At 41.2% G+C, this 13776-nt stretch overlaps 1 protein-coding gene across 1 annotated transcript in view; it reads right to left on the reverse strand.

Moving 5' to 3' along the window:
• LOC101472977 (pleckstrin homology domain-containing family G member 3) overlaps positions 1-13776 on the reverse strand; it is a 30605-nt gene continuing 16829 nt past the window's right edge. Inside the window, exons 4-20 of the mRNA XM_076877388.1 lie at positions 11371-11471; positions 9817-9886; positions 9678-9724; positions 9241-9391; positions 8864-8995; positions 7603-7785; positions 7240-7332; positions 7041-7127; positions 6915-6945; positions 6681-6782; positions 6530-6562; positions 5812-5958; positions 5741-5751; positions 5019-5441; positions 4184-4282; positions 1475-2918; positions 1-1363 (exon numbers count right to left, since the gene is read on the reverse strand). Coding sequence (XP_076733503.1) covers positions 714-1363; positions 1475-2918; positions 4184-4282; positions 5019-5441; positions 5741-5751; positions 5812-5958; positions 6530-6562; positions 6681-6782; positions 6915-6945; positions 7041-7127; positions 7240-7332; positions 7603-7785; positions 8864-8995; positions 9241-9391; positions 9678-9724; positions 9817-9886; positions 11371-11471 — 3804 coding nt within the window. The 3' untranslated portion in view covers positions 1-713. The remainder of the gene's footprint in view (positions 1364-1474; positions 2919-4183; positions 4283-5018; positions 5442-5740; positions 5752-5811; positions 5959-6529; positions 6563-6680; positions 6783-6914; positions 6946-7040; positions 7128-7239; positions 7333-7602; positions 7786-8863; positions 8996-9240; positions 9392-9677; positions 9725-9816; positions 9887-11370; positions 11472-13776) is intronic.

The raw sequence follows: 13776 nt of genomic DNA on the forward strand, positions 1-13776 counted from the left end.
TAACTGACAAAGACATTTCTGTTTTTATTCAAAATATGGGAAACAGAGTATGAAACAGTGCATTATTAGTATTTACAAGAGGCCAAAATTTCCCAAATATACAGTTTTATAAATAACGTTTAAGAAAATATACAACTTGCTGAGAACGCTAAAGCTCCAGTGATGTTTCACACGTTTTAGAAGCAGCTACAGTAAATGACAAAGCAAACGACTGCTAGGATCAGTTGCTAAAAACAAAAGTAACAAAAAATGGCAGCAATCTTTGGTATTTGGACACAGGCTGTGCTAATAGCAGAGCTGACATCAGTCAGAGCTTCCCTGACAGTTACACAGAAATATTGCTATACTGACTGTAGCGAGAATCACTAACATTGGGAACCAAAAACATGGATATAATAAAGTACAACCAGTTCCCATTTCATACAGGAGATTTTATACACATTTCTACATAGACTTTGTGCAGACATTTACCCAGTGTGTAAATATTGTAATTCATATTTTATAAGAAGACAATAGCCATTAATATGTCTCTGGTGTCACACCGTGCTGCGATCATGTCAGGGTGTCTCCGATAGTAAAAACACTGCACAGTCACAAAGTTGCATTCTTTTAAGAGAATTAACATGAAATATGGGTGTTGGGACAAGTATGAGATATTTGTCAGATAATGTTTCAAAATTCTAATAAAAATATACGGTACATAAATCACATGTTCATGAACTTGTGCTTAAGTTCTGGAATTTCTCTCGTAAGCTTCTCACAAGTTTGCTCTCTGAGGTCTTCCCTGAACTCAGGAGATCAGACTTTGCTGCACTGTCTACGCCCTCTGGACAGAGGTTATCTCCTTCTTGTGCTTGGCTGACCTTAAGGCAGGTCCTGGCAGGTTCCTGAAGGTTCTGTACTTCATGAAGGGGTAAAGACACAGGCATATGGTCCAAAGATTTCCACCTGCACAGCAGGGGATAGAGTCGAGAGCGTTTCTGGTGTGGGGGCCAGTCTTCTACTACGGAGCCGTCACTGCGTGTGGTTTCAGATTGCTTTCGAAGTGTGTCAGGGTCTGTCACAGACCTACGAAGATCTGAGGAGCTACTGTATTTATGTTCACAGCCATTACACCTGTCCATCCCACTCAGGACTGTGCAGCTATGGGTTATTTTTGAGGAGTGGGATGCATCCGAGTATTTGGAGCGCAGCTCCTGAACATCAGGCCAATGGAAGGTCTCCATCTCCGGGCTCTGCGGGCAGGTAATTGTGCTCTGGGAGCTGGCTCCAGAGCTGGGAGTCAGGACTGGACTTGGAGAATGGAGTTCAGGGATAACTGCTTGACTGCAAACATTCGTGGGCAATCTTAGGCTTGGTTTACCTGCATACACACAGAAAACAGACAAAGAATGCCTTTCAGGTCTCTTTGCACACAAGTCAAAGTGCTAGGGTACTTTAAAAGAAAAAGAGCAATGATTTGCATCCTATTTACCCCTTTTTCTAAGCTGCAGCTTCTCCTCGTGGACAGCAGGCATGTCCCTGAAGGCTTCCTGGTTTGCAGTTTCTCGGCTCCTCTGCCAGACAACGGGTTTGTTATTTTTAATGCGCTGGCTGTACTGACGAGCCAACTGGAACACCTTGTTCTTCATCTTTCCCATGTCTTGAAGGATCTGGTCGTCATCCATGCTTGTTCGGAAGCTAATGATCTTAGGTAGTTGACCTTGGTTGTCTTTACCGATCTCTTGAAACATCGGGGTCTCGGAGCCCTGACCAGATCCTCCTTCCACTGCTTGGCAAGTTGGGATAGGTGACAACGTGGAGAGGGTATTGGAAGCGGTGCTCATTTCAGACTCGTCTAGAACCTGAGGTGGTTGCTTATCGGTTTTAGCATCTGAAGTATCAGAGCTGTGGTGTGCCACTTCTAATAATGACTCACTAACTTTCTCCTGTGCATCCTGCTGGGCTTCCTGGCTCTGTCCCTCATTTTCCATGTCTTGCCAAACCTTGAGCATTTCTGATGAAGGCCTGAATTCCTCTTCTGTGCCTGAATTGTCTGAAATGCTGTTACAACTAGCCTGGGCCTCGACTGATCTCTGTGGTAGATAATTTCCAGTGTTTTGACTTGTTTGTAATCCAGGAAGGTCAAACACAGACCAAGATGTAGGCCTGTTCTGAGAGAGACCTTTCCTAAGAGCTGGGACGGCCCTCTCCTGAGGAGCAGGATTATCATTAAGCTGTTGGCTCAAGTTCCTGACCAGACCTGCTGGAATATAAGACAGACTCTCCCTGCGCCTGATGCTGAAGTTAGCATCTTGGTGCTCAGCGTGCTCGTAGTACTGTCGAATTTTGTGGATGAGGAGGCGATCTTGTTTGGAGAGCGTAGACCTGCGTTCCCCTTCATTCAGCCCAAGTTCACGCACAGGAACTGACCGATTAGCCTCTGAGCTAGTTTTCAGCTCTGCTGAGGAGCTGAGCAGCATTTGGGTCTGTTTCTCAAAATCCATGCAAGCTGAAGGGCTGTGGACGGCATCATCATCCACGGACTCTGAGGGGCAGACAAGTGAACCCATGTCCTCTGACATTACACTGCTCCGTCTAGATAGGCTGCCCCTGAAGTGTCCAGCTATCACACTCGCCTGGTCTAGCACAGAGGAAGGTAGGATGCTTTCGTTACCCGAAATTTCCTCCTCTTCCTCTTCTGAGAGCTCTCCATTGGTCAGTACACTCGCCTCCTCCACTTGAAGACCAGAGGAATCACTCTCTCCTTCTTCTTCCTCTCCAGTTTCCCTTGAGCTATCCTGAGGTCCTGAGGTCTCCGTTTCTTGTTCTGAGGGGGTCACAGGAGACTCAGGGCACTGGAAGCGATCCTCTTCCAGCTGATTGCTCTCATTTACTTGAGGAAGACAGTCTAGATTGCACGGCTCCTGCATACTGACCTGAAACATGACACAAGTTTTGTTTTACAGTAAAATGACACTTTCTAATAACAAACAATCTAAGCTTAATGGTGCTATTTACAGTAATCTTAATAGTTGAATGCATAAACAACTTATGATGCATGTACAGCGCTGTGCAAAAGGTCTCTTTATATTTTGCTAGGAAAATGGAAAACGGGTGCAGCAGTTTATTGAAACGTGCAAATATACGTGGAAATATAGTATATGGCAAAAATGTCACATCTTTCTTATCATTTTTCCAGTTTTAAGTGGTTAAACAACGGAGAAAAAAAATCCAATAGACTCCTTTGAAAATGGTCATGTACAAAGAATCGACTGAAAATAAATGAAAAAGCAGCCAATGTCCAAAGAAAGACTTCAGAAAGCCTTTAAAACAATTAGAAGAATGTCTGCCTCCTTGGAAGCAAAATATAAATCAGGGCGACTCAAGACTTTTGCACTGTACTGTAAATGACCTCATTAGGCTCAGCTGAGATGTATCACAGGGATCCATGTCTGTACAAAAATCCAAGTGTAGTTAAAAACTGCAAAGGCCATTTGCAGCTGTCTGTAATGACTCTTTACTGGATCCTGGCGAGTTCACTATTACATTGTTTGCGGCTGTACTAGTGTTCATATTGCTGATGTCACCCCAGCCTGGCATTAATATGAATTTATTTCCAGGTGCTGCCTGCTCTTTTGGAGTGTCTGCAATTGCAAGAGGTGCAGCTTGGAGCTGTGTGGTGCAGATAAGGTTAGGAAGAATAATAACCTGCACTCTGCTTGGCTGAAGAAACCTTCCCCCCCCGCAAAGTTACCAATTATGAGAATCAGGCTTGAACTGTAACCGGCATCTAAATCCAATGTTGCCTTTCTCAGTGAGAGTGCCTACCATAGCACAACAGTACGTGTGAGGAATTTTAACTACCGGGGCTACATATGGCATTAATATGACTCCAGGCATAATTTACATGTAGCATAGAGACTATGTTGACGGCAGAGGGCAGCTATTAAATAGGAAACCAGGTTATTTGTGTAATGTATTATTAAATACGCTCGCTCTCATTCACAGAGATATAACAATAACAGATAATAGACTGAGAGCCTCATTCAAAATATACAATGGCTAAAATAAGCTTATCAAAATGAGGACTGATGGATACCTTTTAATAGACCTAATACACATTACGTGTGGCCTCAGAGACATGTATGGAAATCGGGTTTAATAGATGTGTATAAACCGTATACTGGGCTTTATCAATTACCTGCAAGCTGCAAGTTTCTTTCAGAGCATCAGCCTCATGTTTTTCCACCTCCTCTCTTGTCAGAGTTTTCAGCTCAGCAATATCTTCGTTCTGATCATCCTGAAAAGGCAAAACATGGAATCAATCTTGTCTTTTGCTTTTTTTAAAAATGAAATGAATGAAGCCCTTATTCCTATTGAAATGATGTGCACTGTCACATTTGGGAACAATGTTGCTACAACAATTAACTTTAACAAAGGCTTTCTAATTATGAAAGTTCAAAGGGGAAATATGATTAGAAAATATGATTATCAAAGGGCAAAGCGCTTGCTCGTATAATGTTCGTTTAATCAGATGGCTACATTAACCTTTGAAGTCAAACAACATTTAAACAGAGCACACTGACTCAGTGGTTCAAATGCAAATGTAAGCATGATCTCAACATCATTCGCTTTAACATTCATCATGAAATCCAGCACCTTGTAGCAAGAGGAGGAAATGATAAAACAGGAGTGCATGCACAGTGAGAGGACACAAAAGTCTAAAGCAAAAAAACAAAACACACACAGGCAAAGACATGCACAAGGTATGACTTAGGTTTCACCCAAGTCCTCAAATTGTTCTTTATGATCCGACTGACAGGATTTCAGTTGATGTTCTTTGATAGCAAAAATTTAACCCAATGCATTCAGTGTGGACAGTGCAATTGGTAGCAGGTGTTAGTTCCATTTATGAAGGAAGGAAAAAAAAGTGATAGGGATGAGAGCCAGCGTGGGAGAATGAGTGGCAGTGAATATTGGTAAGCTGGTGGAATGGAGCAGGAAATGGGAAACCCGTGGGTGGCTGAAACCCTCACCGTTGTGAAGTGAGTAGAAAGCAAAGACCTGGCTCTATAGTGCCAGCAGGAGATGGCTGCGAGCACTGAGCTGGCAAAGTCGGCTACCTGGTCGTCTCCCATCAGTATATCTTCCTTGTAGCTCTCCCCATCTTCCACATCCTGCTCCTCCACAGCCTTCTCTGGCTCCAGCCCCCCCTCACTGGGTAAATAGCCCTGTTTCGGGTCCCTGTCAGTAGGACTTAGCTCCTCCAGAGAGTCTCTTCTCAGCATTAGATCCTCCACACACGGGCGCTCAGCCTGGGGTTCCCCTAGACTGGAGGTCAGCGTACTGACACTAGTGGCCAGCTGAAGGGAGCATCTAGCCCCCAGCAGTGCCCCCTCACTGTCTGCGTGCTGTAGCGTGAAGGCATGGACATGTGGTTTGTTATTGCAAGGCCAGTGCTAGAGCAATGCTGTGATTGCAAAGCTGTAAATGGGATGAAATTACCATAAAGCAGCTTTAGCTTTAGGTGAGATGTGATTTATTTATGTTTTTCAAATCTAGGTTAAGTACGTTTTGTGAAGATTAGAAATCTCATTTTTATTTGATTTTCTTTTTCAGTTAGAACAAAGTTTGAACTGCTGACTCAAAAACAGATTAAACCACATCTCACCACAGCCCAGTGACCTAAATAAACCACTTTGCTACAACAGACAGAAAAGGCTTATTAAATGACTGCATTTGGATTTCAGACACTCACCTTCAAAACAGCTGCGTGGAGAACAAAACCACAGAGGAGCCGAGAGATGAACAAATGAGAATGTTAACGACAATGAAAAAAAGTATATGCCAGTCCAACATTATGAGCCAAAATGACCTGAATACCACGTACATCTTGTATAATCAGGACAATTTCTGTCTTCACAAATGGGAACTGAGTGAGGTAGCTGTTAGACTGGCCCGGACTTAAGGGAGGCCCTGTGATTAGATAAATACTGATAAGCAGCATCTTGTTCTCAGACTGTAAAGCCGGACATGATGCAATTAACCAGTACGTGATGACCTCCTCCCTCACCCTGATGAGAAGGTTGACATGAAAATTGCTTTTTCATTACACTGGTTCAAAAACAGATCAGGTCTGGGAGCAAAGGAGAACAAGAATAGGGAGAATTTCTCTTTGGAAATGGTCAGTCAGAATCTGTGAAGATGCACAGATCTAAGGGCTGGGCCGAATCTGACTACTGAAAAGAGTCTGTGTATAACAAAGCCTCTGACCAATGTGGCATATAATTAAATGGATTATAGTGAGGTGGAGTGGGGGTGGGAGTGAATGTGCGTCTTTGATGTGTTTTCCAGGTGTCTTTGAAAGAGAACAAAGCAGAAGTGCAATGGAGACACAAAATAATCATGGTAGGGGGCCGTGGGGCTGCTGGACCAATGAAGAGGCAGAATATGGATGAAACTCTCAACACTGGTAATGAATCTGCACCTTTTGCACCTAAATCTTACTCAGCATCCAGCAATTTAACACACACACACACACACCAACCTTTTGTGCTTCTTCTGATTTGTTTGGCTGGCTCTAAAAAGAGGATTAAAAATGGGAGAGCTTACTAAGAGTCTAGCTGGTGGTTTAATGATCACAAAAACTACACAAAGACCAAAGGTTTTGTATTCAGATTTAAAATCGGTTCTTATACCTGATCTCCTTCTCCCATTTCTTCCTTCGAGATGGAAGTCATCAGGCTGGCAGGACTCCACCTTCTTCAGCTTCTCAGGGCTATACTGGTACTTCCCCAGATCTGAGCAGCAGAAGGATATGCTATTATACTCCGATTACTACAACAATCTTCTCCACACAGATGTCTTTTTTGTATATTAAACTACTGAAAACACACCCTGTCCATATTGGTTACTTTAATTGTAACACTTACAGTTTGAATTATCCAGAATGGCTTCTTTTGCCTGTAAAAAGAAGGCAGCATGTTTCAGGAAAAGCTGCCTCTTCATAAGGAAAAGGAAAAAAAAAAAAAATCAGTGTGAGGGATGATGTTGTTTACCCTTTGTGGAACGATGGTGCTGTGATTTTCAAGTATGAGCCTCTTGATGTGATGGGCCCAGAGACGCTTCTCTTCTACAGTCTTGGCCTGGATCAACAAGCACTTGCTTTAGTCATTTACATTAATAAAGATGCACCAGATACAATCCATCCATGCATCTCTTTCTCTCCATCTATATAATGATTCTATTTTCATTTACCTGCACTGTGTGAGGCTGCTTGGGACGCTTGAAGTGGATAACACTGAAGAGCAGGGGATCCTTGGCACTGTCAAGTAGCATTAGGGTGGAGCACTGGAACCACAGAATGCAGTAATGAAGAGAAGGGCTACACCAAGTGTACTTCATTATCTCTTAATTTGCTTTCTAATTAAAAAAATCTAATTAAAGTGGACATGAGTTATGCTCATTTCCAGGCATATATATTTTGTTACAAACAGGAGTGCTCATATTAAATATTGCAGCAGATAAATTGGTTATTTTCAACTCCACCAGACAAAACTCACCTTTCCCCCCCATTTTCAAAGTGTTTAACTTTGTTCAAATAATATAACAAAAACGTACCAAGATATGGATCTTGTAGACATAGTGTTCTCCTCTTTTTTTGGTAATAAGGAGCATCTTTTCAAAGAGGAAGAGAGTGCGGGTGTTCTTCGCCCTTAGCACATGAAAGGTGCCCTCTAGCACAAGCTCTCCGTAGGTGGTCAGGTCAGGCCCCTTCCAGTTGATCAGAAGAGACTGGATCTCCTGAAGATCAACATGTTAGTACACACCCTTTAAGTGTGTGTGTGTGTGTGTGTGTGTGTGTGTGTGTGTGTGTGTGTGTGTGTGTGTGTGTGTGTGTATATATATATATATATATATATATATATATATATATATATATATATATATATATATATATATACATACATATATACATATATATATATGTATATATGTATATATATATATATGGAGCTGGCTGTTATTTTTAGTCCTCATACAACACCTGTACAATGGAAACACAGAGTGAACTGACTACAGGTGATGTGTGTCCACTGGGACATTTTTGCAATACTGAATTTCCCAGAGGGATTAATACAGTTTCATCTCCATCTAAATGACTGATAGGTGGTCTTCTGAGTTAGCCTCCTAAAACTGTGCAAGCACTGAGCTGCACCTGATTATTCAAATGCCTCTTGGTGGACTGTCTGCGAACAGATTTAAAACAAAAAGCAAGATGACAGTGAACTGTCAAAGTTCCTCTTACAGACTTAGTACTCCTCTTATCTTACTGAACTGTTCTCACAGTAGAAGGCATTTTTGAAAATCCCTGTGGTGAGAAAAATAGCCATGCATTTTCTAATCTAATTAAGGTGGAGGCAACCTTGATGTCTTGTAATAAAATAAAACAATCTTGTCAGAAAACCACGCCAGGATAGGTACAGTGAATATGAACTAGGATTCTGTGTCCAAAGGATCCATTATTTCTCATACCTTAAACCAAGGAAATCATTAAAAGCTATTGTCACTTTAAATTAAAAACAACATGAGAAAAGTATTCAAGTTGAAATCAGAAGGATGTGCCGTGGGAGATACTTCGAACACTGGCGCTCAAAAAAAAAAAAAAAAAAAAAAAAAATCGCTCATGCAAGAGATGGAAGTCACAGGAGGCAGCCTTGTTGAGAAAAGCAAATATATGAAATGAATTGATAAACGAATAAGAAGAGTTACAGAATCATTACATTTTAAAAGCACCTTCACTGAACCTGTACCGTTTATTCCACATGGCAATGACATAAATCAAACTCTTCACAAGTATTTTAAAGGAACCTCATCTGACCTGCACTCTGACAGCGTGTTCGTGCTTCCTCTTCATATCGTTGATGTACCAAGCAACCCCTGTCATGGTGTCTATGGCCTCCTGAATGACCTCGTAGCCCTCCTCGTCTGGGTCAAAGTGCTTTGCAATTTCCTTTAGCAGTGATCAAAAATATTAAAAAGAAATAAATTTCTGTTGAGGTTTGGTCAAGTTACAGTACATTCATACCTAAACATTTTTTGTACCTAGATTAATAAGTAATATAAAATTGAAGAAAGAGGTCAAGAAACATTTGTTTACAGTTTGTTTTTTGTTTTTTAATTATTTAATCATAAATCAGACAATTTACTGAAGAAACATTTTAGTCAACCAAAATGACGCTTGAGGAGATTCTGTACCTGAAGCAGCAGGTGATATTTCAGTATCCTCTGAACTGGCTTTAGGAGGTAAGAGCCCAAAGGAAGGGAGCGCTTCAGAGCGGCCTGTCGATCCCTGAAAAACTTGGCCAAAGTTTTACTCCTCATGCAGTCGGTCAGTGCTGCCACTGAGCTGTTGGACGGCAAAGAGCGACATCCATCAATACCATTAAAGCTTGTTATATCAAAAACTAGAATTACTGCTTCGTGAGCGTTTTTGCCAACAAGCCAAGCTGCAGTTTAAACATCCACAGATTCATGTGGTTACATGATAGCAAACACCACGCTTTATGAGGCAACAGATACTTATTTACTTAACCTTTTAGTTCAAATGAGATTCCCTTAAAGCATTCCACACCAAAACAGGAAAATAAAAAAAATTTAATATATGAGAAGAACATCTCGTCTTAGTTACTCACTTGGGATAGTTGGTGCAATACTGGGTGTAGATTTCAAAGTATTCGCTCTGGTGAAACACAGACCAGTCGTAAATATTACTTATGTGCATTGCTTGGGGAGCTGATATCGCTTTAATTAGTGCAAGATTGTTGTGCTTACCTTATTTACAAAACACTGAGCGATAGCCACGGGATCATTTTCACACATGTCCAAAGACTCCAGCAACTCACTGAAATGCAGGAAGCAACAATATGTGATAGATGAGTGTCAATCGGGAACACTGAAACCGTATTAATTAACAACTATTAAGGAATAGGTAACCAGCAAGAACTTAATACATAATGACATGAACCTCAAGGAGTTTTTGATCTTTCTTAGAGGGGAAAAATACCAGTAGAGGGAGCCATACACTGTTAAACAGGTGAGTGTATACATATCTGGATTGAGAACATAACACCAGTCCAATCAAAAATGTGTTTTATTCAGGTCACAAAACAAACCCTGAGTTGTAGTTGTAACTTTTACAAGCTGTAACACCAACTCAGTAAAAAAATGAAATAAAATAAAGAAATACAGGCGCTTTACTGCAGTATGACTCATTTCTCTAGTGCTGAAAATGTACTTCAATGTTCAATTACAATGGAAAACTGTTGGGAAAAAAAGTCATCACTAATCATCACAAGTCAAGCATGAACTATTTTTAATGCACGCAGCACAACGCATTTTCAAGTGCCGCAAATCTTTGACTGAAACTGACTTCAAAGGAACGTGCCAGCGTGTTCTTGGTTCAATGAGAAAAGTGTTACGATTTATTATGTGCACAGTGTCAATATTTGTTCATACCACATGATTGCTTGGTTAACAATATTTAGAGAATGTTAAGTGCCCCAAAGAAGTACAGATTCTTGGATGAAATAAAGACTGTTTATCAGAAACTCCCAATGTCAAATAAGAGTTTATGACTTTCAGAATATTGTAAAGCTAAGCAAGAGACTGGACTACAGCAAAGTAAATAACCGTTAGAGTCGGGTTTCTTTTTTACAGTATGTGCAGTACAGCATCCAAAGTAAGCAGAATTTCTGTATATCGTTCATCCAGAAAAATAAAAGCTGGTTTCCCCCTTTTGCACATAAACATATGGCACTAGTGCTAAAGCTGATATAAGGATTTATATGATTAAAGTTAATATCACTGTTTATATATTGCGAAAGCAAAGCCCTCACAATGCAGTGCAAGTCAGGCCTCGATACAATGGCACAACATCAATTACAAATCTGTAAAATTAGACTGATTAAGATGTAATAACTACTGCAGCCTTCTTTATAATAGCTTTGGCATTACCAGGGAGGCTCCTCACCATGAGAGGAGAGAGCAATGTTAATGTGTGTTTTGGCAGGCAAGCGCGGTCAGCAGCGAACACTTGCTGACATAAGATGTCGAAATGTAAAGCCAGCTGCACCTCTATTTCCGCCGCTTTCGGATATTTGCAGTCGGGTCTTTACTGCTGTGCGAGCTGTTCCTTTGTTTTCCCTGCATCCGGTTTGAATGACTCAATAAAATATAAGCAGCATGTGAAGAAAAATTCATCAAGGGTCAGCCATTTTTAACTTTCATGAAATGCTCCATTATCCAATAGCATAATGAAAGTGTACAAAACATTCCTTGCACAAAATGACTGCATAAAAATACCCAAAACAGACTTGTTATATGTACCTGTTGAACTCGTAGATGTCCTCTATGTTTCCAAAAAGAGCACACACTTGTTCTGGCCGTATGGGAAGGTTGCCTATATCGATAATGTGAGCCAAGTAATCCTGAAAAAACAGTAAAGAGGGGAAGTTATATCTGAAAACTCCTTAAAATGTGGTTACATGTTTATGGTTAAGAAAGAGACATGCACTTCCAAATTCCTGCCAGCAGAGGGAACATGCATATACATTTTCCTCTCATTGCCTTCTCACATCCTCTGCACTGAGTGATGATGACATTTGTTTAGTGCAGCTGATTGCTGCAGTTTTAGGGCTATAACATTTCTTCTAATGTGTGTAAAAAGACAAGTGGGGTGTCAGATCTTCCTGAGCTACAGAAGCAGGATTATTATTTCATAAATCAGTTATGAGACAGTTCAAGGATCCTTTTAAGGACTTGTTCTGTGGACCAGGGAGCAACGTGACTCTGAAAGAAGCTCTGCAGTACCCATTCTAGAAACATCAGTACAGCCTGTTCCCTCTGGACATAAAAAGTATTCAAACTAGTTAAAAATATCAAAAAGTACTAAAGCCAAACATGCCAACATCTGGCTGATTACCCTTTTTTTCTGTCAATTACACACTCGTGTGGAAAGAAAACAACTCAAAACAGGCGAAGGGGAAAATTAACGATAGTCAAACACAGACATAAGCATTTACTAAATACGGAGCATACCAGTAAAGAGCTTGTGCGCACACGGCAAAGCCTCGCTGATGATGTGGTGTAAATACAGACATACTTAGCAGGCTTGCTGGACGGCACAGATTAGGAGAACAGTCATCACATCACACTACTGAATGAACTGCTGCACACCACTGATGGAGAATTCCTGTGCTGCAATAGCAATGCTCACTCCGAGCCGACAGAGTGCTGTGAGATTTAATTTAGTGAATGCCATCTGTAGCTTATAGTGCTAGAAGTTGCTTTTTCTCGCTAATAGAACAGGGACGCCTACATTTAATTGCAACACTCATTGTTTGAATCGCTAATTTTCACATTTACGAATAAAATGCTGAAAGATCTTTCTGGGTGTGTTCTGGACAAGTGTTGGGAATATATCTGGCTAAGCGAAACCAGCCGGGGTCAAACAGCTGTTCTAAAAATGATCTCATGAAAGGACAGGGTGATGGCTTTAAGAGTCAGAGAGATAAATGGCAAGATAAAAAGCAAGGATGTCCATGTGTAACAGCTGCGTGTCAGTATGAGGCAAGAGCTTTGATTTAGCATGAAATTAAACAATGCCAAAAGAAGTGTTATGGGCCCGTCGAATCCAAGGCTTTGAGTAAGAATAGGATTTAAAAAAAAAAAAAGTAAGTGAAGCAATACTGTAATCATGGAATGACTATTTTCCCACGCTATAGCCCGACATCTCTTTTCACATGTGTGTTATTTCTTCTGTTGGTGCAAAGATAGAGCTATTTGTGTTGGCTGGGGAGGCCTGACACTTCAGACTAGGCTAGATCTTGCAGCAGAGTCTGTCTCACTGACTCTGCTCCTGTCAACTGAAAGAGTTTAAGGTCCTGGAAGTGTTTGTCGAGAGCACGTCATTATTTAAGCTACAGCAGGGGCAGCACTCCCTCCCACAGTAAATGCAAGACGCCAGACACAGTCTGGCGCAAAGTGAGGAGGTGCTAACTGTTTTACTGCCATTCAGTGTCAGAAATGGCTCACCTGTTAAAGGCATTACAGTCCGTGCAGTGACACGGTAACACACTGCTCCTGTTTTTTGTGTTTTTTTCCCCACCCAGGACAAACTGAGAACTGGGGAGATTTCTGTCGGGAAGCTGTTTCCAGACTACAAAGGTAGAAAGAGTGATAAGATGTAAGTGGCCTGCTGAGTGGTAAAATCATCCCTGGCTCATTTTCCACGCTTCACATCTTTGAGATGAGGTTTCCACTATCTTTAACCAAGATCACAGAGCCCAAGATTCCTGCTGCCATGAAAGACCTGCACTGTTTCCCACTCTGACTCCACATATGAGCATACTACATAATCCCAGGCTGTAGGCTGTAAGCCTTCACTGCACTGTAAATATACAGAATAGTTTATACAAAACACTAAAACTCGACCATAAACTGTTTAACGGTCCTCCTTTCTATGAACTAGAAATCTCTAAACAAAGCCTTCAGCCGCCAGATGTCTGGCACATTTTTTGTCAACTGGCTGATTTGTTTGGAAAAGAGGAAAATCAGAATGGATCCTGTTCAAGTACCAGACCTATTTGTAGGGAACACAGTAGGCATTATTTGCTTTCAACAGCCACTGACTCAGTTGTCCGTGTTTTGGTTCCTGGCTGCTCTAAAAGGTGATGCAGACATGAGGTCATAGCTGCTTGTTAATCCAAATCAAATATGAGCTTTAAGCTCAGA

This window comes from Maylandia zebra, linkage group LG19 (genome assembly GCF_041146795.1).
Source record: "Maylandia zebra isolate NMK-2024a linkage group LG19, Mzebra_GT3a, whole genome shotgun sequence".
Lineage (NCBI taxonomy): Eukaryota > Metazoa > Chordata > Actinopteri > Cichliformes > Cichlidae > Maylandia > Maylandia zebra.